The sequence below is a fragment of the Hippocampus bargibanti genome, linkage group LG03 (genome assembly GCF_051943395.1).
Source record: "Hippocampus bargibanti isolate YZ-2025 linkage group LG03, ASM5194339v1, whole genome shotgun sequence".
Lineage (NCBI taxonomy): Eukaryota > Metazoa > Chordata > Actinopteri > Syngnathiformes > Syngnathidae > Hippocampus > Hippocampus bargibanti.
Genome location: NC_142736.1, coordinates 17280468 through 17303363, shown reverse-complemented (window position 1 = coordinate 17303363; position 22896 = coordinate 17280468). Strand labels below are relative to the sequence as shown.

Below are 22896 nucleotides of genomic sequence, written 5' to 3'. Positions count from 1 at the left end.
CAATGGCGCGACGACGGCGTGTATCGATATAAATATAGCAAAATGGCCGGCGGGAGATGAAAAAGAGCACCGTAGTAACCGGATTATCGTAATAACCATGAATCGTACTAAACGGAACTAATTATACATAAAAAGACTAGAAATTCGGCCGGGAAATGAATATAGTATCGTAATAAGCAGTATTATCAATATAACCGATATCAATGTAACCGATATCGATATAACGAGACTTTACTTTCATATATATATATATATATATATATATATATATATATATATATATATATATATATATATATATATATATATATATATATATATATATTTTATGAAAAATTATAGCTGTCATGAAAAAAAAATATAGATGTCATGATGTGATATTAAATGTCATGATAAGCATGTTTTATCACGTTCAAATGTGGTCATTTCAAATGTTCTCATACCTTTACTATTGGTCAGTCCACACAAGTAGGTCTTATTTATTTTTACAAATCAAGAATCAATCTAATGTGGTCAAAATGATTTGTACTTTTTGACAAGAGAATGTGAATAAGCGAACATGTCATTTTGGGGAAAAGTGTTGATTTTAGAGGTAGAGCGATGAGGATTCCGGCCCACGCCATTGATATGCTTTAGTTAACAATTCTTAAAAAAAATTGCCCTCTAAAAGCGCATCAGAACTTATGCCTCTTCTTTGAAGCATGTGTCATGTACATTACATTACATCTGCATTTTCAGTTTTAGTTTCCATAGCAGCAAGGTGGACTTCCTCGAATGTAACATGTGGTGTTCATATTTGCTTTATATGCTTTTCATGTGGTTTGCTATAACAGCAAAGCTTAGATCCCATTGATGAAGTTGCTGCCTTGATTGCTGCCACCGTACATGACGTGGACCACCCGGGCCGCACGAACAGCTTTCTGTGCAACGCGGGAAGCGAGCTGGCAATCCTCTACAATGACACTGCTGTACTGGAGAGCCACCACGCAGCTCTCGCCTTTCAGATCACAACCCGAGATGATAAGTGCAACATATTTAAGAACATTGAAAGGTACAACAAGCCCACTGACACCTCAAAACACAAATATCCAATTGTTCAATTGTCATTTTCACCAATGGTAAAACCCCTAATTACTAGTTCAATTCTTAACTTGCTGTTGGCAAACTATCCATTAACTCATTCACTGAAAATAATGACGTTGAGAGCCATTCCCGAATTTGTTTGGGTTTTGGTTTTTCTTGTGTGTGCTGATAAAGCGCTGGTCAGACCTCTAGAAATGTTTTTCACTCCCACAATGGGGCATTATTTGCGTTTTGTACAGTCGCCCCCACTTGCAGCTCATATTACTCCAGATCCATATGACTTAGGAATTAACTTTTTTTGGTATGAAAGAAGTGATTATAAGGTTATAAGGTCTAACGCAGTCTTGAATGTTCATGTAGTTGTAAAATAATAATAATAATACATTTTATTTCAAGCGCCTTTCAAAACACCCAAGGACACTTTACAATAAAAACAATAGAACACAGCACATAACAATAAAACCATAAGTAAAATGATAAATAATAAAATAGCAGAGAGAATTAGACATTGAAAGCAATTTTAAACAAATGGGTTTTGAGATGAGCCTTGAAAATAGGGAGGGAGTCAATATTACGGATGTTGGGTGGGAGTGAATTCCAGAGTTTGGGAGCAGAGCGGCTGAAAGCTCTGCATCCCATCGTGGTGAGACGGGCAGAGGGCACATAGAGGTGAAGGGAGGATGAGGATCTGAGGGACCGAGAGGGAACAGAGATTTGAAGCAGGTCAGAAAGATAGGGAGGAGCAAGGTTATGGATGGCTTTGAAAGTAAACAGAAGTATTTTGAATTCGATACGATGTTTAACCGGTAGCCAGTGGAGTTGCTGGAGTACAGGGGGTGATGTGGTGAAAGGAGGGGGTTTTGGTGATGATCCGGGCTGAAGAATTTTGGACGAGTTGGAGTTTATGGAGAAATTTCTGATTGACACCGAAGAGAAGTGCGTTGCAATAATCGATGCGGGATGTGACAAGACTGTGGATAAGGATAGCAGCGGAGTGAGGGGTGAGCGAGGGACGGAGACGGTTAATATTACGGAGGTGGAAATAAGCAGACCGAGTAATGTTATTAATATGGGAGTGAAAGGAAAGTGAGCTATCGAGGATGACACCCAGACTCTTGACCTGAGGGGAGGGGGACACGGTAGAACTGTCAATGGTGAGGGAGAAACTGTTAGTTTTGTGGAGGGTGGATTTGGTACCGACAAGAAGAAGTTCAGTTTTTTCACTGTTGAGCTTGAGAAAGTTATGGGAAAGCCAGGATTTAATTTCTGAGAGGCAACATGAGAGTCAACATTCTGTGGGTCCTGGAATTTGAGTGAAAAATGACACAAACCCTGGCACTGGACACAAACCCTGGCACTGGAGTGTTCATGTAGTTGTAAAACTCAACATTCTGTGGGTCCTGAAATTTGAGTGAAAAATGACACAAACCCTGGCACTAGAGTGGACACATTTTTGCACATGTCCGGCAGTAAATGAGTTAAATATGCATTGTTCAAAACATGGTTAGTCACATTGTTAGATAATAGCAGCGGGTAACCGTTGGGGTATTGTCACTGATTCATCCAAATATATCCTGATTTAATTGCAATTTTGCAAAATATATACAGTCTATATACAAATACAAAAAGTGGGTGCATAGGCAAAAAGAACAGTCAGAATCCGTCTCTCCACCAGACGGTAGTGTGAGTATGCCCGTACCTGCTCTGCACCTCTCATTATGGGCAATTCCAGAGTGGACAAGAGTCCAACTCCTCTCAAGAGGAAAGGTAGCCCAAGCTGTGTGTCAAGTCATAATTTCTCTATTTCGTGCCCACGCTCTGGCCCCTTCTCTCCCCAAGGGATGCTGCCTAGCTTGCTACACACATGACCCTTTTGACCCTTGAGCGATCGGACATCAACATGTTAGCATGTTAGCATAACATGTTTTACATTAATACCACAGAGTGGCTCACACTTTCATGGTGACCTTTGATTTATAAACAGCGGCTGTTGACTTTCTGATAAAGGTTTCACTTTTTACTCCATGAGAAATCATACGGTTTATTATTAGGTGAGTGGTATCTATTTTTTCTTGAAAGCTCAAGTTATGGACCATGGTTTATTGTAACAATTACATGATGTTAATTACTTTGTATGTTAACTCATTCACTGCCAGACGATATGTCACTGTCATCCCAAAATTGTCTTCACTCCACTGCCAGGGGTTTTCTCATTTTCACTCAAATTGAAGAGAATATTGAATTTTAGGACTACATAAACAATGCAATGCATATATATTGGTTTATATAGCGCTTAAACAACAGCTGAAGCTGTAAGAGAGCGCTAACATGGACAAAAGGCAAACGCTGCCCCATCGGGAAGGGGAAAAACATTGCCAGAGGCCTGACCAGCGCTTTATCGGCAACCCCGCAAGAAAAAATAAAACCAAAACCAATTCCCGAATAAATTCGGAAATGGTGGCAAATGAGTTAATAAATGCAGAATTTAGATACAAAATGAGTGATTTAAATGTTCACCTTATCTTGGCTTCAGTTAAATTAAAAGTAGTGAATAGGCTTTAACTTTTAGTTAAGCTTTTTGAAATGGATGATACAAAAATGTTGCATGTCAATCAATTATAAAGCAATGGTGATCGCCGCTATGCTCATTCCGCTAAAACCCAAAATACTTGACGCAGTACTGCTTTCAGGTTGTTAAAGTGTTGTGTGTTTGTGTACATAATCGGGATTTAATGTGATTCAAAGTCAAAGCATAATGGTTCACGTGCACGGCTCCCCGGTGAGAAGGGGGAAGGGGCGCCTGTGAACAAAACATCCATTCATCTCTGCTGTCACCGCATTTAAATTGGAACGCTCATTTTCCGTGTTATTTACTAATCTACGGTCTCTGCCTATCCCCACCCACAGGAATGAGTATCGACAACTCCGCCAGGCAATCATTGACATGGTGCTTGCCACCGAGATGACCAAGCACTTTGAACATGTCAACAAATTTGTCAACAGCATCAACAAGCCGCTGGCTGCCCTGGAGGAGAACGGGGTGAGATGAACTCACGGGTACTTAAAATAAATCTGTTTAAGAAATAACTTGTAATCTGCCGTTGCCATCCATCGACACATATATCTGTGTGAGGAGAGAATTCTACAACTTGGTATCATCTTTCTCATCCTTGTGTGGAATGCCCCGCACAGACTTTTAAAGCTTCTTGTCTTCGGATAACTGATAAAATGGCTTACTTTCTCTTTCAGACGTACGCAGCAGATGCAAATCAAACTTTCAATTATGCGATTTGACCTTTCACCTGTTTGATAAAGGTGTGATTGTCCTTTATGTGCGAACACTGGGGCTTGAAGGACAAGAATATCAGACAACAAAGCCCATGTGGTTTGCACCAGTGAACGTTGAAACAAATTAGAGTGTATATATCTTGTACATGTGACGTGTTGTCATTAATTTTGTGCATATAACCTGTCTGTTTTCAGGGTAATAATGACGAGGAGTCAGTGAAAAGCATTTTGACGTCCCCTGAGAATCGCATCCTTGTCAAGCGAATGCTGATTAAGTGTGCGGACATCTCCAATCCATGCAGGCCTCTGGAACTGTGTATAGAATGGGCCGGGCGCATTTCTGAGGAGTATTTCGCACAGGTGACATGAAAGCTTTAGTGTAACATTTTACTGTAACAAGTATACAGTTTTACTGTATTGCTTGGTTTGTTGAAGTGGAAGTCAACTCCACACGTTGTTGTGAGACTTAACAATATTCTCCTGGTTCTATGTAGAGTTTCTCAGACCGGGGTGAGTATTTTAGCCATTCTGACTTGGACTCGATCGAATCAAATCATTGTGTATATACCTTGTGGCTTCACTTGACAAAAACTCATGCCAGGAATGGCGCCTTTTGGGACTTAGTCTGTCACTCAGTCAAACACCTCCCTTGCTACGCTTTCTCATGCAGTGTTTGACTAATGACCATATCATCAAGTCCTCCGTAGCAAGAGCATTGGGGACTTTAGCCTGTAAAAAGTGTGCTGACCAAATTTTTAATTTTTAAGAATCACTCTACCCAGTAAAGATCAGTACATTTCTCAACCTTTTCTTTGACACATTTGGTAGTTGACTCAAATTAGCCTGATATGATCCAACTTTTAGGCTAACTAACAGTCAGCCATTGACGTAAACTGTGTAAATGTTGAAATAGCTTGGAAATAGCTGAAAAAACGTTTCCTGACTTGACTTGCCATGTGACTTGCCTGAGATGTGGCAGTTATTACTTAAGACTTGCGTGAGCGTGACATGATTCCATCTTCTTGATAATTCCTTGTTTCATTGAATAGACATTGTAAATGGCCGTAAAAATTCCAGTAGCGTGAGCGGGGCTGTGTAATTGCCTTGTTTTCTGAGAAAAATATGGTACCAAGAAAGTTTGATGAGTTATAATTTTCATGTGAGGACCGTATGATGATGATGATGATGATGATGATGATGATGATGAGTGTTGTCTTTGTTACAGACAGATGAAGAGAAGAGGCAAGGCCTTCCAGTGGTCATGCCTGTCTTTGACAGAAACACATGTAGTATCCCAAAGTCGCAGATTTCTTTTATAGACTACTTCATCACGGACATGTTTGACGCTTGGGATGGTAAGACAGCGATTACTAGAACAATATATTATAGTTGAAGAGTTTATTCAGAGAGGAATATGGGCATTTCCATCGTTGAGGGAACTTTTAAAGAGCTTGTAAAGTGATTTTGGGGATTTGTTTCGAAACATTAGTTTCAAAAGGCTCTCAATTGCTGCAAGTGTGAGTATGAATAGTGTCTTGTGATTGACTGCCTTGTGCAAATGAACAAATAATAAATATTCCCTGTCCGTAACGCCTAATTTTACTGCACTTTACGAAGGAGTGTGTGTCTCCATGAATGCAAGAGGTAGTGCAATGTCCATAAATTACAGCCCAAAATGCTTAACTGTAAAAATGTATGTTTTTGTAGAGTCCAAATATGATAGAGTGCTATTTTTCTTATGAAATAAAATACATAAAAAATGTGTTGGCTTTTTTAGAGACTTCACTGGATTAGCATTGCCATTAATGTCAGTTGGAAAAATGTGTTTTTCATTACGAGGATAATTGCACAGGAATTAAAGTTGTATCTCAAGTGACCATCGTATTTTACATTGTGCATGGTTTTGTCTTGACACCACACTTATCAAAGAGTTTTCATCCCCCTCACAGAATCACAAATACAGGAGGTTGGCAAATGCCAAACCACAAAAATGCTGAAGTTGACTGCGTACATGGATAATAATTTCAGATGGAAAATACTGTACATGAATTTGAAAGAAAAGCTGCAAATCTGATCACTGATAATAAACGGTTCCCTTGAACTGTCTCCAGCTTTTGCAGACTTCCCCAATCTTATGCAGCACTTGGAAAACAACTTCAAGTACTGGAAAGGCCTGGATGAACGAAAGCTGCATACCCTGCGACCGCCTCCAGAGTAAGCAGTGGCTTCCCCCTTGTTGTGTTGTGTGGGTGCGTACAGTGACGTTCTAACAGGCAACTGCAGCGCTGATATCGCCGGCACTTACAGCTTGTCCGAGGACAACTGTGGAATTAAAGAAAAAAAAAAGTAGACTTGGACACACGGCAGTGCCCTTTGGAACTTCTCGTGCCTCTCAGGCATTTGCAGTATGGCTGGTTATGACATGAGAAGGGGTCCCGGACAGGCCTCGTGGATAAGCTTCAGCCCCGTGTGCACCATACGGGCCTGTGAAACTGACCTTGCTGTTTGATGAGAAACTGCTTGTTTACTGACTGAGCCAGCAACACTGGAGGAGAGAATGGAAATGTGGTGCGAATAAATGAAGGTGTTCAATACGAGTCAAGTCATACAATCGCCTCCATCCTCCATCCTTATTCATTCAGTAAAGCAAGACTGCTCCTTATGCTGCTGGAGGCTGAAATATGAAAGAACATTTTTTTTTCCTCTTTGCTCAACATCTGCTCATGCATCCAAGTGGCATACCGTCACTGGCATGTGCGAGTGGACAAAAACTCTCAGAATGCAACAATCATAGCTGAACAATAAGATTATATTTGGTATGCTCACTTATTTCAATTTGCCATATTTTCCATTTAAAATATCCCACTTGAGCTTGTTGCTAAATCAGAAAATCGAGAAGGGGGAAAAAGCCAAAGGCAATCATTTCAGTCAGGAGTTACTCGTATCCGTTTTATTTTCTGATCAAGATTACTGTACCAGTTCCAGAGATTTGTATTGCACTGTAAACCACATTAAGAATGTCTCTGTGTCAGCGGGTTGGGTTGTTGCATTTGGAGAATGGCTATTGTTGATCATCAGGAGTTGTCGTTTGGATGCAATCATTGTTCCAACAAGCCTCACTTTCCTTTTTCATGCTGCAAACCGCTTGACATTTGACAACAGCAGAGATGTGAAAATCATTTTGACTTTAATTTTTTTTTTCCCCCGAACAGAATTTTTTTTGTATCTGGTTTATCCTACTGAAAGGACTTGCCTTATTTTATACAATATTTATACAGTACATCCCACTGTGCAACTGCAAGAGACATCTGGAGTTTTTATTATAACATAGTCAGGTTATGTTCAAATAAATCTCAATATTTTTATAGACTTTTACACTGGATTTGCAGCAAAAGAGATCAACGGTGATGGTGATCTGAATACCTGTGAATTTGGTGGTCAATACAGAGCATGTGTATAGAAAATGAGTTGGCTAATGACGGAGGATGTGCATCAGAAAACTGTCTATCACTGTTTTGAAGCGGCCTCACATTTATTTCAATCCCAACATCGTTCTACTTGTCTCCAGCATCCTTCCGCACTGACCCGGGGAGCAGATTCATCTTCAGAGGTGGATTCAGTTTGGTTACTAATTATACAATTTTGAATTGTTGCTGATGAAGAATATTTACTTGTAAAACAGTATATAAATGCCATAGACAAATAACGGTTTGTCGTATGAAGGCAGTTACTGTGTATGTTTTTTTTTCTCTAATGACACAACTGTACACTCAATTAGAAGTCTTGTTTCTTCCTTCTGATTCACATCTTGGTCTGGGGGCACGGAAAAAATAGAAACTGTTCAATGAAAAATAAAAAGAGATTATTCAACAGCGGTGCCTCTTCCCACTCATGTGACTGCTTTTCCAGTTATCATTTGCCCCAAGTTATTTCTGTGACAAGAAAGTTGCTGTCCGGAAGCAAACCTCAAATTATGCCGCCAAGACACGTAGGGCAAATGTTTCACTCATGATTCAGACTTGAAAAACTGAATAATGATCAGCAGATCTCCAGTGAAAGAGGAATGGCCCACTACACGGTGCCACTGGTAAAATAACTGCACCGGTGCTAAATTAAGAATCTTCAGCCATTAGCATTTATACCCTCTGGTAGACAGGAGCGGGCATATCTCATGCTGATGGTAAAAGATATGATTGCATCCATGGGATTGTTCCAAATAGGTTGAACAAAACACACATGTTGCCTTGAAATTCATTGTTAACCCATGTCGAATTATGAAGTGACGCAATACGCGAAGTAAAACATTGTTTCCTGATAGAACCGTCTGTAACATGAATCTTGATAGCAAAAAGATATCAATCTATTACAAAATACTGCTACTCTGGGCAACACATTTTTTTAGGTATGTCTGACTGCCGTTTTAAACTCAATTTTTGGTGTGGAATCCAAAACTTAACATGGGTCTCTAGCATTTCTAGCGTTTGATTTATAGGATGCCATTTACTTAGAAAAAGTAGAGATTATGTACAATCAGTGTTTGAAATAACGTCTGCCCGGAGGCCTGGGGCGTACAACTTTTACGTCGGGCGTACAACTTTCAAAACGTCTCGGCCTGGGTAGCCGACAACTTCAAGAAAAAAAAGACTTTTTTTTCAAATCAAACATTTGTTTTATTCAGTAAACCAAAAGCTACAAGCAAACCGCTACAAGCCACATGTACTCTTCTTTCTAAGCGCGTTTCAAAACTCTCAAGTACACTTTACTGTCACGGTATAGTTCGAAGCACGAAACAGGCTTCTGATTGGCTGCCGTGCCGAGTATGCAAATTGCCAAATGAAAATTTGCATACTCGGCACGGCAGCCAATCAGAAGCCTGTTTCGTGCTTCGGACTATACCGTGACTGTAAAGTGTACTTGAGAGTTTTGAAACGCGCCTAGAAAGAGGAGTCCACGTGGCTTTCAGCAGACAACGTAACGCAAACATTGCATTGTGCACCATGACGACAAGCGACAACTGGAGCTAAATCTTCAGCAAGGTATATTTACCATAAATTAAGCAAGGGAGAACTGAACACACAACATTATTTTGGACATGGTAATGTAATGCAAACAAAGCATTAATATGTCTTTGTGGTGTGATGTGTTGCTCTGCAATACTTTATGGGTAGGTGGATTGGTAGGCGTATTTGCTCAAAGTTTTGCTTTGCCTCCATCTGGTGAGATTTTGGTGCAGAGAACTGAGTTGAAGTGATTTGAGGGGCCTCGTTAGCAGTGTCTTCCCGCCACCTTGTGGCATCTGTTGGCATTGTTTTTTCCAGGATTCAGTCTTCATCCTTGACACGAGCTTTCCTCGTGACCATTACTTGTTGATTACTTTTCAAGATACATGTTGTGATACGGCTGAATAAATAGGGAATAATCTTCACAAACCACACATTTGAACAGCACGACAAAATGGCGAACCGACTACAACATATGAGGCACTACTACAGTCTATTGTAGATTTGGGGCGAGTCCAAACACAACCAAAAAGCACTTCAGGACGACTGGTCTGGAGAATGTTATATAATGATAAAAACCCAAGGGTCTGTCTCACTTCCGTCAGCTCACAGATGACGCAGGCGCCACAGGAAATACGTCACAGCAAGTCGCCGGCAACGTTGTCTGGGATGTCTGCAGTCGTTGTCCAGCATCCTTGCAAACTCTTTTAACTCATGTCGGTTCACGTTCTCGTGATATGTCTTTAGGAATGGCCGGGCAAACTCCGTAAGTATCTTTTATTTTTAGGATTGAGGCAAATGTGAACCAAGTTGGTGAACTTTGAATGATACTTTTAACCCGCGGCAGCGCTAAGGAGTGTTCATGGCCTGCTAGCGTTTGAGGAAATCCCATGTTGCGTGCGCAATACAACCATGATGCCTAAACTATAACTTGACGTTATTGCAAACTCCTATAACGTAATTTATAAAACAGTACTGTATATTTTTTCCATGAATGTTCTAGTCCATTTGGATTTAAGATTGTGGTTTCATGACTTTTTGTCTTTGAGACAGTCTTTGGCGCAAAGTGCATAAAATTACACGTGTTATTGTTTTCCCCTCAAACCAACGAAATACCCACGGATCTGGGTTATTGTGCGTCCTGAAAAACGTTTGGCCATTTGTCCAGTCATAGAAAACGAAGAGGGGGAAAAATCAAATGCCCTGGAAAAGCTTGCGTTATCCTGTAGTTATTTTTCTTCCCTCTACTTCTCACTGCCTTGTCGGGTTAATACATGTTTTCTCAGAGTAAAAGCAGGATTTCTGCAATATTGATAATGTATAATTAGTATTTGTAAATGTTTTCACATGCGAGTGTTTGACTTCTTTTGCCCACGTACGTCTCGCAAGGTCTCGTAATTCCCGTAAAATCTCTAATCTTTCTTTGGGGACTCGAGACAAGGCAAAAAAACGGTCCATATAAGGGGCAAATGTGCATGATAACCCGAAACGGCCTGTAAAAGCTGAAGGTGGGAGGGAGGTAATCTTTATTCTCTGTCGCTCCCCGACCGGGTGGTGCGCGCTGCGCCCTGTTCTCGTGCGGGACTTTCCGCCTCTGAAACAATCTGAAATTTGAGCCTCCTAGCTCCAAAGGTTTAGGGTTTCAAAATATTTATCATCATTAATCTCTAATATTGTTACGTCTTTAGAGAGATTCCAGGATTTAGAGCGGGGGGGGGGGATTCTCACCCCCTTCTTCAGGCTACTGGTTGGTCAAGTGTGCACATAAAGGGAATTAGCATTTTACATATTATCCAACTCCTTCAACTTTGCAAATTGGTACAATTTTTAGATATTTTATGAAAAATCCTGCAAGTACATAAAATGTTGTTTTGATTGCCTATTTATCTTTATGGCAGTAAACACAGGGCTCCATAATCACAAAGATAAATTGATACATTAGAATGTCTTATTAACACCCACGACCACTAAGTTATATTGAAGTACCAGTGGCCAAGCACTTTCCCAGTGGTTGCATGCCATTTTATGACAATTATGTATGTAGTTGATCAAACTCCAGCTAATTGGTTGGATTTGTTCAGTTACATTCTAAAAAATATTTCAGAGGAAGAATAAAATGAGGCAATGGTTCAAAGAAAAGCTTCCTGGTTGCTTGAAGTTTACCCTGAACTCTGATCTGAAAGTCAGAAGCTATTTTGACATTACATTGTTTGCCCCTCTGTCTTGCGTGCCTGGCTTTGTCACCGCTTAATTTGACTCTGCACGATCATTGGCTCGTCGAATCCAAAGCTACTTCTGATTGGTCTGTATCCATTATCTGTTGCTCCTCCTTAAATCACCTGCCTGCGTTTCATCACTCAGCCACATGCACCTACGCACTAGGCATAGTTTTAATCTACAAAGTCATTCTGATTATGACTTTTTCTTTGTAAATGAAAGCGCAAGAGCATTGCTTGCTGCCGGCACACCTGCACTCACTGCCTCAGCCTGTTTGGCAGTAGCTGCTGGCAAAGTTATTTATAGGAAAGTTATTTACCGGGAAGTGACAGAAATTGTCTCCTCGTGTCTTAAATGAATGCTACCATCATCACCATGTGATCCTGCGTTCACAAAAGAGCCCAAATCTCTCTCTGCTTGATTGAAGGGCAACAGCAAATAGAAAACCTGGATGAAGCCATGACTGATTTCTAAAACAATTTGATGGTGCTAATCCACTTTTTTAAACCCCAGTTTTTGTAGGGCATCGCAATTTTTTTATTCAAATTAAGCATTTGGTGCCTTTGCACAGTACGATATTACTTATTTGTGCTTTATTTGTCTTTGCTGATTTCTTCAGTCATCATTAGTGGTTGTGACAGCGATCCAGTCTCCTTGCCTTCATGAAATTGATCTGTCTCTCACACATGGATAGATGGATGGATAAATACTTCTAGATTAGATTTTGAGGCATATACAGTATAAGAAAGGCACAAAGATGTTTGTCTTTGAAAAGTTGCTTTGTTTTAACCTTTTCCTTTCCATTTTGAAAGATACATTTTAACTGGCACTCAAATAATCCAGCTAAAATGGCTGAGGTTTGGTCAGATACATGACACGGTGTCAAATATCGTAAAAGCAGGTTTGTCACCATTTATGACACACGTGGCTGATATTAACAAATAAAACATTGGTTGACCTACATTTCAGTGGCCTGAAGTTGGGGGTCCAAAATGCTGATTTTGTCTCACAGCCATATTTTGAAACCTCCTGTGCCCCACCAGAGGCCTGGTGGGAATGTCAGCTGTTGTTTTGGAATGGTATTTCAAAGGGCAGGCATATATTCCATGCAAGTATCAAAATCGAGATTGGTTTATTCTAGATTTTAGAAATAGAGGGAGGCTATAGCAGTAGCATGACAGTGCCACGTTTGTGTTGCATGTCATGCTCACTCCAACCAACCACGTTGCAACTTTCAAGTTTGGTGTTGCTTGACAGCTAAATCCAGCCATTGACAATCCTCTTGCAAGGTACTCACAGCCACAACTATGCAGCACATATGTGAGAAATCTACTTGCGGGTCAGTGAGTTCCAAAACAGCTGTTTGCATTCAAGAAATACAATACTGTATATATGATGTATATGTTTGTGTTTTACAGCATTAGATGACATGTTTATAATTCTATTTGTACGCTTGGATAACAAACCCATTTATTGTACAAGAGTACCCTGTTGTAGGCTTGAATTTTCAAATGTGCTTGTCACAGACGAGTAAAATATGGAATTGTATGGTTCAACAAAAATATAACCATAGGTGTTTTTTCCCCCTCCGCTGCAGGTGTCTAACCAGCCGATGGGATAAACCAGCCCAATCAAAGCAGGGGGACAATAGGACTATTGCCCATCATGTTTCAGCGGTTGCCAGCACGTCCAGTTTGAGCAGCTCACTTCCTCTCACAATGCAAAAAGAAAGCCTAACGCCTGTAGAGGAAAAGCCAGAGCCTCAGGGAGGGGTTGAAATGGCCGCCGCCATGGCAGCTAAAATAAATGCTATGTTGATGGCAAAAGGGAAACTTTTGACTCCCCCACCATTGTTGACAAAAGTTGGTACTCGTTTATCTCAATAAACCAAACATTGCAATGCAAGCCGTGGTTCCATATGGTAAGGAATGATTTATTTTTAAATCTCACATAGACCCCGAGTGCACCTGTGGTGCCCCCCACAGAAGAACTAGTTGTCACGGAGGTTGACATAAATGATGTGCCTCTAAATTGCAGAGACCTTCTCACGAAAGGCAAAACCCAAGAGGAGGTATGTGGAAGTTAAGCATTGGAAGCATTGGACTTGAAAATGCTTGAAATATATTTTAACGTGTGCTAATATACATATTTCTGGATTCACTATTTTAGATTCGACTGTGTAGTGGGGCTGTTGTATCCACTAGAGGACATTTCATGTTTGATGTTGAAAGGGAAAAATCTGGAGGGTAGGTATTTAGATACACAATCTGTGTTAAAAGCAGACTTTAACTTCCTTTTAAAAATGGATTCACTAGCGACAAAGGCTGTCACAAACTATTATTTTGCTAGTTGACCAATCACCAACAATGGTCACGTTTAGTGGACCAATCGGATAAAATATAAACCGAAGCCTATTACACCAGAAAAGTGGTCCCTCTATATGACGGTACTCAAGTTGAACTTGAATTCTTTAAGGTATGTACAACTTGATAAAAAAAGACAAGTGGACATTTAACAGTAAATATGTCAACACGTGCAACATACTGAACCCAACTGTGCTTCGATTCCTAGGTATGTTGCGCAATTTACAGTCAGGTCATTGTTCATCTTTACAATAACTCTTTTTACAATATCATTTTGCAGGATGTAGAATTGAGCTTTCCCCACACACACATGCTGAGCAAAATATGCTTTATATTCTGTCATGTAAAATGATCAGAAGGGTACAGAACTTCCCTGTTGTCCATGACCATGTCTAATTTGTCTCTTTTTAGACAAAGACCTTTGTATTTGCATGTCCAGGCAAAGACACAGGAGCAGGTTAATAGTAAGTGGCAGCGATCCACTCACCCTTTCCCTTCATTTCTTAACTTCAAAGACTAAATACCACTAAGTTTATTAGCAAGTGACATTTTGACCATATTTTTTTCTGCCAACGTAGAAGCCGTCGCTCGAATCAAAGAGATCATCGCCGAGGATATGTTGAGAGCATCTGCAGCTTCGGGAGGTCAACCCATGCCCATTATTCCCCCACTCACGCTGTACCCTCAGCCTCCTCGCCCTGTCATCCAAACAGCCAACAGCAACTCAACACAGAGTCAAGGGCACCGGCCAGCAGCTCCTCATCCAGGGGTAGGCAGAATTAACCTTTTTTTTTGCTCCATGTCAACATCTTTTTTTATCAGGGAAGTCAACACAAAATTTCTTCACAATATGTTCTATGCACCTTCATTCATCTAAACATGCTGTTCTGATTGATACTCGGGAAATGACCAATCACGGCTCACCTGTTTGCTGAAGCTGAGTGAGTGGTCATTACTTGATTGGAAGACTGTTGGGGCGGCATTGAACATATTTTTGAACAAATTCGTTTGACTTCTCCTTCAAGCACGGAGGTAAAGAAAGTGAGGCAAGTGAAGACTATGTTGCCTTCTCTGATACCCACCTCCCAAATTAAATAGCAGAGAGAAGATCCTTGGTCTGAAGAAGAAGGCCATGGCTTACTGCATCTGCCAACAACATATTTTGTTAAAAGTATTCTTGTACCGGGCCAAGATCTGTGTTGACAATGAAACCTTTCTTCATAGAACTTTGTTCACACAAAGATCTTTGTGGGCCTGGAACAGTCTGTGCCGTCATTCAATGTAAATGAAAAGGTCGAAGGTCCTGGAGGAACATACTTGGGTCACATCCAGACAGAAACAGGAGCTCGAGTCTTCCTTAGAGGCAAAGGTTCCGGCTACATTGAACAAGCATCCAAGCGGGAGTCTTTTGAACCGCTTTACGTATACATCAGGTAATATACTTTTCCGCTCTCTCTGAGTCATGGGCAAGTATTCATGGGATTGGGTCAGCGGCGGGCATATTTTAAGGTCTCGCTGAGATTGCTGATTGCCCCTGGGGGGGAAATATGCCATATTTTCCGGTGTATAAGGCACACCGGAGTATAAGGTGCCCCCACCCCCAATGAATGGTGCAATTTCAAACTTTTTCCATATATATGGCGCACCGGAGTATAACCTGAAATGAACAAAAAAAAAGTGCACCACATAAGGTGCCTCAAGTAGAGGCTGCTGTTACGTGCTATTTCTTCTACTGGGGGAAACGGAGTCGGTGGCTTCTGACAGTAGTTGCGAGACCTGTTGTGGCTCAATATGGATTCTTATATAAAACGCATCTGCGTATATGGCGGACGGGCATCTTTTGAAGAAAATAAAGGCCTGAAATACACAGGAAAATCCAATATGTAAATCTGTTACTGGATCAATTGTCCTGGGCAATACTTACCAGACTGGTGAATAATCATCTTCAGAAAATACGTTTTTTGCATTATTTCTACTCTATTAAATTACTTAATTTATCAGGTATTTGGACTCAATATTGGTGACAACTCAGAGTTACTACTGGTGCGGGTCGGGGGAAAGGTGACATTGAGGAGTTGGAGAAAACTGAAGAAAAATCTAATCACATTTTACCACTAAAATGTGCATTCTGAGCAGCTACCAGGCTAATTAGTACAAACGTATGCCATGCAATAGGGCATTGTCAAGCAGGTGATGAAAGAGACCAAACTCCAAAGAAAATGCTCGCTGTATCTACGCATAGCACCAATTTTGGATTAATCACATGGTGCATCATAGAAATATACCACTTCTATAGCAATTCTTGTGAAGTTTGTAAAACATGTATTGACCATCGCATAACAATATAAAACGTCATTTGATACCTTGTCCCTTTTTGGCCTTCTGTTGCACTTTAACCATGATGGCCTTTATGTTGCAGCCACCCAAACGCAGCTGGATTGGAGGCAGCCAAGCGACTCGCAGAGAGTCTTCTGGAAACTGTAAGTCAACCATTTGTCTAAAGCTGAATGAGAGCTATACGGAGGTTTAAGAATGTGAAGCTATCAAAGCATCGAGTTTTCACTGATACCTACCTCCGAGAGTAACTGCAGTAGTGTGAACCACCTGATCTACAGAGATAGGTCTTGAGTGCTCTGCACCTACCCACAATACGTTTGAACTGTCCATCAACTCTGTCGTTGTGCAATGTTTGTTCATTTGATCTTGTTATGACCACCGACAGGTGAGAGCCGAGCACGCCCGGCTAAAGTCATCCTACACAACAACTGCCTCAACTCAACGTAAGTTTCCTTGAGCTGTTTTGACTGAGCACTGATCACGACAATAGATGTTAGCGTAGCTGCAATCTTGTCATGACACTTCCCACATCCTGTGTTTTCGTGAGTGGTCCAACCATAGGTTGGTCACAGCTTGTTGCTGATATATATGATGGATGCCGTTAACACCACATTCTATACTTTCCTTTCAGCATACGCAGCTCATGGATTTCCGCCTAATAGCAATTACTCTAACCAGTCTTCCTGGTATAACTACCCAGCCAATGGGTATGCTGGAGCCTATTCAGCTTACCCAGGAGCCGGTGGTTATTGGAGTAATGCAAATGGTCTCCAGAGTCATTCTAACTTGTCGACAACCCCTCAATCTTCTCAGGCAATGGTTCAGTATCCGGTGTGTCCACGGAAGCCAAATCCCTACCTTGTGGAGGTAATGACAAAGATTCCAAATGTTGTAGTTAAGTTTTTTTTTCTTTTTTTGTGGTAACCTTTATATTTTGAATTCTTGTTGATCAGTCCATTTTTGAAAATAGTCCTGTGCATTGTTTACACTTGCTTCTCATCAACCCAATCAACTAATGGTTCATTTAAAGCACTACAGAACTGTACTCATAGTGGCCTTTTTTTGAAACAGAGAGCTGCTACTTTTGTACTGATTGTTGGGAAGGGCTACATTCACTTACAAAATCACACATTTGCTCATGTTACCATTCACTATTTAATTATGTTATTAATATTTAATAGGGATGTTCGCTTTTTTTCCAGACTGATGCCAGTATGAATACCCAACCATTGAGTACTCACCGATACCAAGTAATCAATACAACTCGTACTTTTGATATATCATTTCTATTAAATTTCTATTAATTTTTAAAATATTATTTTAAAGAAAGATCATTATATGGCTGAATATACATGTGGATAAAGATCTTTCTTTAAAATGTTTGGGTTGAATTAATGGTAATTTTATATTCTTTTTTCCCCAAGTTGTTCATGCAAAAACATGTAAATTGCTAAGCATGCTCCAATTGATTGGTGGTCAATAGATGTCAAAGGCGGTCACGAAAATCGAGTCATGGTGGCTGACAAGGGAGATTAAGAGTGAACGGGGGTTAAATGTTGTACAGGGCCATTTTGCAAGAAACCCTATTTGGGTCTGCAAATGACATGAGACTTAGACAGAGGTTGACTCTGCAACAAGACAATAACCTTAAACAAAAAGCAAAATATACACTTGGTGTGTTTAAGAAAAACATACCAGCCGGTATTGGAAAGGCCAAGTCAAAGTTCAGACTTGAATCCAATTGAGAATCTGTGGAATGAGCAAAAAACTGCTGTGCACAAATGCTCATCATGGAAACTTACTGAACTCGGTCTGTTCTCTAAGGAAGATTGGGTAAAATAAATAATTCATTCTCCAAATGCTCAAAAGTGATTTGCTTGTAAAGATCTGCATCTGTGAGAGCAGTAAAGTGTGTTTCAACAAAGGTGGGCAGAAATATTTTGCTCTTGGGATTTTTTGTTTCCTTAAAAAATTACAACTACAGTGGTACCTCGGTTCTCGAACGCCTCACAATTCGAACAAATCGGTGTTCGAACAAAATATTCGAGATATTCTTGCTTCGGCGTTCGAACATCAATCAAGCCGCGAAAAATTATGACACAAAATGTTTGTTAAATCCTCTCGCAAATTGCCAAACGAAGGTTCGTTTGGCAATTTGCATATTCGGCACCGGCAGCCAATCAGAAGCATGCTTCGGACTACACCCTGACTCAAAAGTGTACTTCAGAGTTTTGAAACCCGCTGAGAAAGTGGAGTCAACGTGGCTCGTAGCGATTTGTTACCCGCTTACTACGCCAAAAAGCAAATGGCACACGAGGGTGCAAAATGACGCAATCCCATAAATTTACGGGACGCAGGGAAAATACCTCGGACCGGATACACTCGCGCATCGATGGAAGAGTCCAGGTACGGTGGCGAGGTGAGTCAATCATCTGGCATTGGCGAGGTGATCGCCAATGCCCCCGCTGTCAACTCGCAAGTGACAGGAGCAAAGAGGTGGTTTCGGTGTTTGAAAAAACTCGCTTTTCGAACAGGGTCCTTGAACGAATTATGGTCGAGAACCGAGGTACCACTGTATGTGTATATTAATTTTGTTCCACTTCACAATTGTATCCTACCTGGTCTTTATATACTTATTTGGGCCTGAAATGTGGCAACATGTCATAAAGGTGTTTAAATACATTTCTCAAGCCACGCAATACTTGCATAGCATCCATTCAAAACTGGTTAAGGCAAGCATTTTTAGGTATGCCAACACTTGATGTTGGGCATGTTATTAGGTATCATTATCAATAGTCAGGATTTTCAAATGGCAAGACCAGCTTGTAGGTGTCTTGGTGATTGAAAGAATCATGTAAAAGTAAGGGTTATATTGTGTTTAAGGGTGTTGTTGGCGGCGAAACAGTGGACGTCGTCGGATCTTTGCCCGCTCAACCGGACGTAAGAAGTTCAAATCCGCAGCCCCATGAAGGCACAGAGGAAAAACAGGTGAGATGAAGAGTCAGGCCTGCACTGGATGGTGGATGTTGCGAAGACTAGAGCTGGGTGGTTGTGGGAAAAAAACATTTTGTTTGAGATTGAAATCACGAGGATGAAAAAGATCATTTGTTGGCTTCAAAACATAATGGTGGTTATTTAGCTTCTGAAACTCAGCTACTTCAAACTGTCACCGTTGCTTCATGCCTGTTCATCCCTGCATGGCAAATGTTTTATTCTCAAACACTATTATATTTGACAAGTACAAAATGAATTTCCTAAGAACCTCCATGGCAGAGGCTCCGCCAAACCCCTTTGCACACATTGAATCTCTGAATAGGCATCACCCGTACCTGTCGTGTTTATTTTGTCACTTTCTGAAATCTTCAATTACTGGACTAACCTTAGATGTCACGGATTGTATTTCCATGTATGTCAGATTGTTGGTGGAGCTGTCGCTTTCCAACACAGAGGTTGGTGGTTGAATCCCTGGCCATTGCAACAATGTATTCGTGTCCTTGAGCAAGACACACAAATTCCGATTGCTCCTGATATTTCATCATCAATAGGTCAATGAGACAACAGAAAGTGTGAAGCACTTTTGAGTACTCAAGGTAGAAAGCGGCGTACAAGTAATTACAATCATAAAGTTGTCGAAATGCAAGCCCTTTGTTACATCAAGTCCATATTGCACTCAGTAGGAATCTTAAAGTTGACCGAATTCGTTAATGGATTCTGAATTTAAGGACTTTTTGGCCTCAAACCAAGTGTATTTTGCCGTTGGTCCGTTTCTTCTTGATTTTTCTCATATTGCACATTGTATCATGTATCATGAGCAACTGATGGATTCAAGCCAGGGATGGCCCAGTCACACCCATTCCGAACATCCTGACATTACAAATTACCAGGGCGGTTGCGAATGTGCTCTTTTGGGAAAGGCAAGATGAGAACGGCAGATATTGATCACATTTTGCTATATTGCTTCATTTCTCCCATCAATGACTCAAAATATACCATTGTAAGTAGGAGGACACACCATTCCTTAATGTAGATTTGGGTTAGGTAAACTTTAGTGCTTATGAGTCACATTTGATTTCTTTGGGGTAGGGTAATGTCTTTCTAAAATTAGTGCTTCTATGGAGAAAATAAAGACCTTAATAAACATGTTGGGCTTTTGTTCAGCCGGCCAAGTACTCTCAGGAGGCTCCTGCACTTTGCCAGTCCACATTTCCTTTCCCCGTCATCCAGGACAAAGCAGTCGAGAGGTTTGTCCTTTTTAAGTTCTCCACTTAGTTCCTCTCTAACAAACAGCCTCTTTGGTTGGAATACATATTTTCAATCTGACGCTTTAGGATCCTCATGCCTCCACCGCCACCTCCCTTTGCTGCCCTCACCTCTGGCCCACTGAAGCGAACCAGTGACACGCCGGTCCAAGATCCAGGCAGTCCGCCCAACAGTGCAGGGTCTTCGGGTATGCACCCATTTCTTTGCTCCCAATACTGGGAGATGACGCGTGCCTCTTTCTGGACCTTTTCCACGTTGAACCTGGATGTACTTCTGGTGGCAAAAGCCTTATCGTTTCTCCAGTGGCACTCTTGAATGTCAGGGTGGTCCAATTGAGAAAACAGCCTATCTATCACCTCTACTGTTGTAAAGATGTGAGAGGTAAATCTCTTGAAACTGAGATGCTCATATTTTTTCCATTCAAAAGAACCACAATCTATATTCAAATATAGTGAACATTATCACCTGCTGCGATTGGCTGGCAACCAATTCAGGGTGTCCCCCGCCTCGTGCCCGAAGACAGCTGAGATAGGCTCCAGCAACCCCCGCGACCCTAATGAGGAATAAGCGGTACGGAAAATGAGATGAGATGAGATTATCACCTGCAAAGGCCTGATTTGGTCTTTCGGTTGCTTGGAATAATGGCACAGGTTACACAAGTAAAATAATTTGTTAGAAGAAGAATACCTTTTTTGTCTGTCTGTCTTGAGTTTAAATGTTTGCACCTCATAAATTTAGCCTCATTTAGAAATGTTTAAGTCACAATAAATCTGCTCATTTTTCAAATTTGAATCTCATTTCCTTTGATGGTTTCTTTGCAGCCTTGTTAAAATTGCAATCATCAGAATCAAATCAGTGTCAACCGTTGAGACTATTAATAAAGACCAATAATAAAGATTTCACAATATTGAACACTCATACACCATGCTTTCCCAATATCAATGCATTTGTCTTATATTCTTATTAGTAGTACATAGTATGAAAGTCTCAGTGGAGGGTTTAAATTAGAATCGGTGCAAACAAAATTTAGAAAGTCAACTTTTTTGTTGAAATTGGTTGACCAGGAGACTCATTCAATTTCCACTGTTTTCTCAATTTGGCAACATGTTTGTGCAGCGTTTCTTTACGAGTGCTTTTACCACCCAGAAGAATTTGTGACGTCTTAAGGAATTGGTCTGTTGAGAGATTTTCTGTTCAATCAAATGGCATCTCCACACCCCTGTGGAAGAATGGAGACGGAGTGAAGACCTGTGAGATGTTCTTGGTTGCTTGGGAGCCACTAACGTTGTCTTCTTCTATATGTCTTTTTGTCTTTCCCTTGTTTTCTCTCTCTCTCTCTCTCCACATGTCCTCGGACCTGCTTGGCATGGGTGTCCTGACGTGGCTGACTGGGGATCAAACCGACTGTAAACCACCGCTAACATGGGGCTCTTCAATGGGGCTCTTCCTTTGGGTCTCTACTCCCCTCCCCCGCCCCCCTTCCTTCTGTTTGCCTCTTACGCTGTACCCCAACAGGTCTTGTTGAAGATGTGTGTGAGAAGAAGCCCAAAGTGATGATGGACACATCGGGGCTGGTGCCCTACGGCGGAGACTCTTCTGACGAGGAAGAGGAGAGAACGCATAGCAGTAAGAGCAGTAACTCATGACCCCTTCGGAGATGCACTTAAATCTCCCGCAAAAGAAAAATCCACTTCCACACTCTGACACGCTGCTTTGAAACAATGTGTGTTTCTTCAGATTCTATTTGAAAGGAAGGTTAATATTTTCAGGATCGATATGGGCAGGTTATGTAAAGTAAAGCAATGGATAATTTTTATCCCACATAGCGCAACTCACTACAATTTTCTGAGCGCGGACATCTTCACTGTTTTTGTGCTTGGGCCAAAGGCACCAACCATCGTGTGGCATCCATAGGCAATTAAAAATCTACTTGGAGAGGTCTGTCAAATACTTATGGATTTTCAAATAGCAGAGAAACGTGGAAGATCTCCGTCAACGACTTCATAAACAGAATGCAATTAGGCATTTGACGACGCATCGGTCACAGAGAAATCCAATACAAAAAAAACCAAGAGTACCAGAAAATGAAATTGCATCCCCAGCTCCCAACTTGAAGAGTGTGCTTTGGTGGATTTTCCTTTTTTTATGTGTGCATACGTGTGCTAAAATGACTGGAAATTTGATCCGGCATGACATTTTTATTTTTGTTGACAACAAATCGGCCTACATTATTTGTTCTGAATTGAATATGGATCACTTTGAGATGGTTGTTAGAACTTTTTCTCCTCTCAGAAAATGAAAGATGTCTGTTCCCATGGAATACTATAATAAAAATGCCTACAAAGGAT

General features: G+C 40.9%; 2 protein-coding genes across 5 annotated transcripts in view; both read left to right on the top strand.

The window, feature by feature from the left end:
- The window catches only part of pde8a (phosphodiesterase 8A), an 82731-nt gene extending 75749 nt beyond the window's left edge, over window positions 1-6982 (top strand). For all 4 annotated transcript variants that reach the window (XM_088992323.1, XM_088992324.1, XM_088992325.1 and 1 more), the window contains 5 exons: window positions 834-1051; window positions 3991-4123; window positions 4567-4731; window positions 5597-5726; window positions 6483-6982. In XM_088992323.1, the coding sequence (XP_088848449.1) occupies window positions 834-1051; window positions 3991-4123; window positions 4567-4731; window positions 5597-5726; window positions 6483-6589 (753 nt within the window). In that variant the 3' untranslated portion in view covers window positions 6590-6982. The remainder of the gene's footprint in view (window positions 1-833; window positions 1052-3990; window positions 4124-4566; window positions 4732-5596; window positions 5727-6482) is intronic.
- A 3024-nt stretch (window positions 6983-10006) lies between these two features.
- Window positions 10007-22895, top strand: LOC148900531 (KH homology domain-containing protein 4-like). Its single transcript, XM_088992320.1, has 14 exons — window positions 10007-10137; window positions 13186-13450; window positions 13543-13659; window positions 13758-13834; window positions 14363-14415; window positions 14530-14720; window positions 15176-15384; window positions 16371-16431; window positions 16674-16731; window positions 16920-17155; window positions 19172-19276; window positions 20447-20529; window positions 20617-20735; window positions 22064-22895. The coding sequence occupies exons 1-14, from the start codon at window positions 10109-10111 to the stop codon at window positions 22192-22194; spliced, it is 1734 nt and encodes a 577-aa protein (XP_088848446.1). The 5' UTR covers window positions 10007-10108; the 3' UTR covers window positions 22195-22895.
- The last annotated feature ends 1 nt before the right edge of the window (window position 22896 follows it).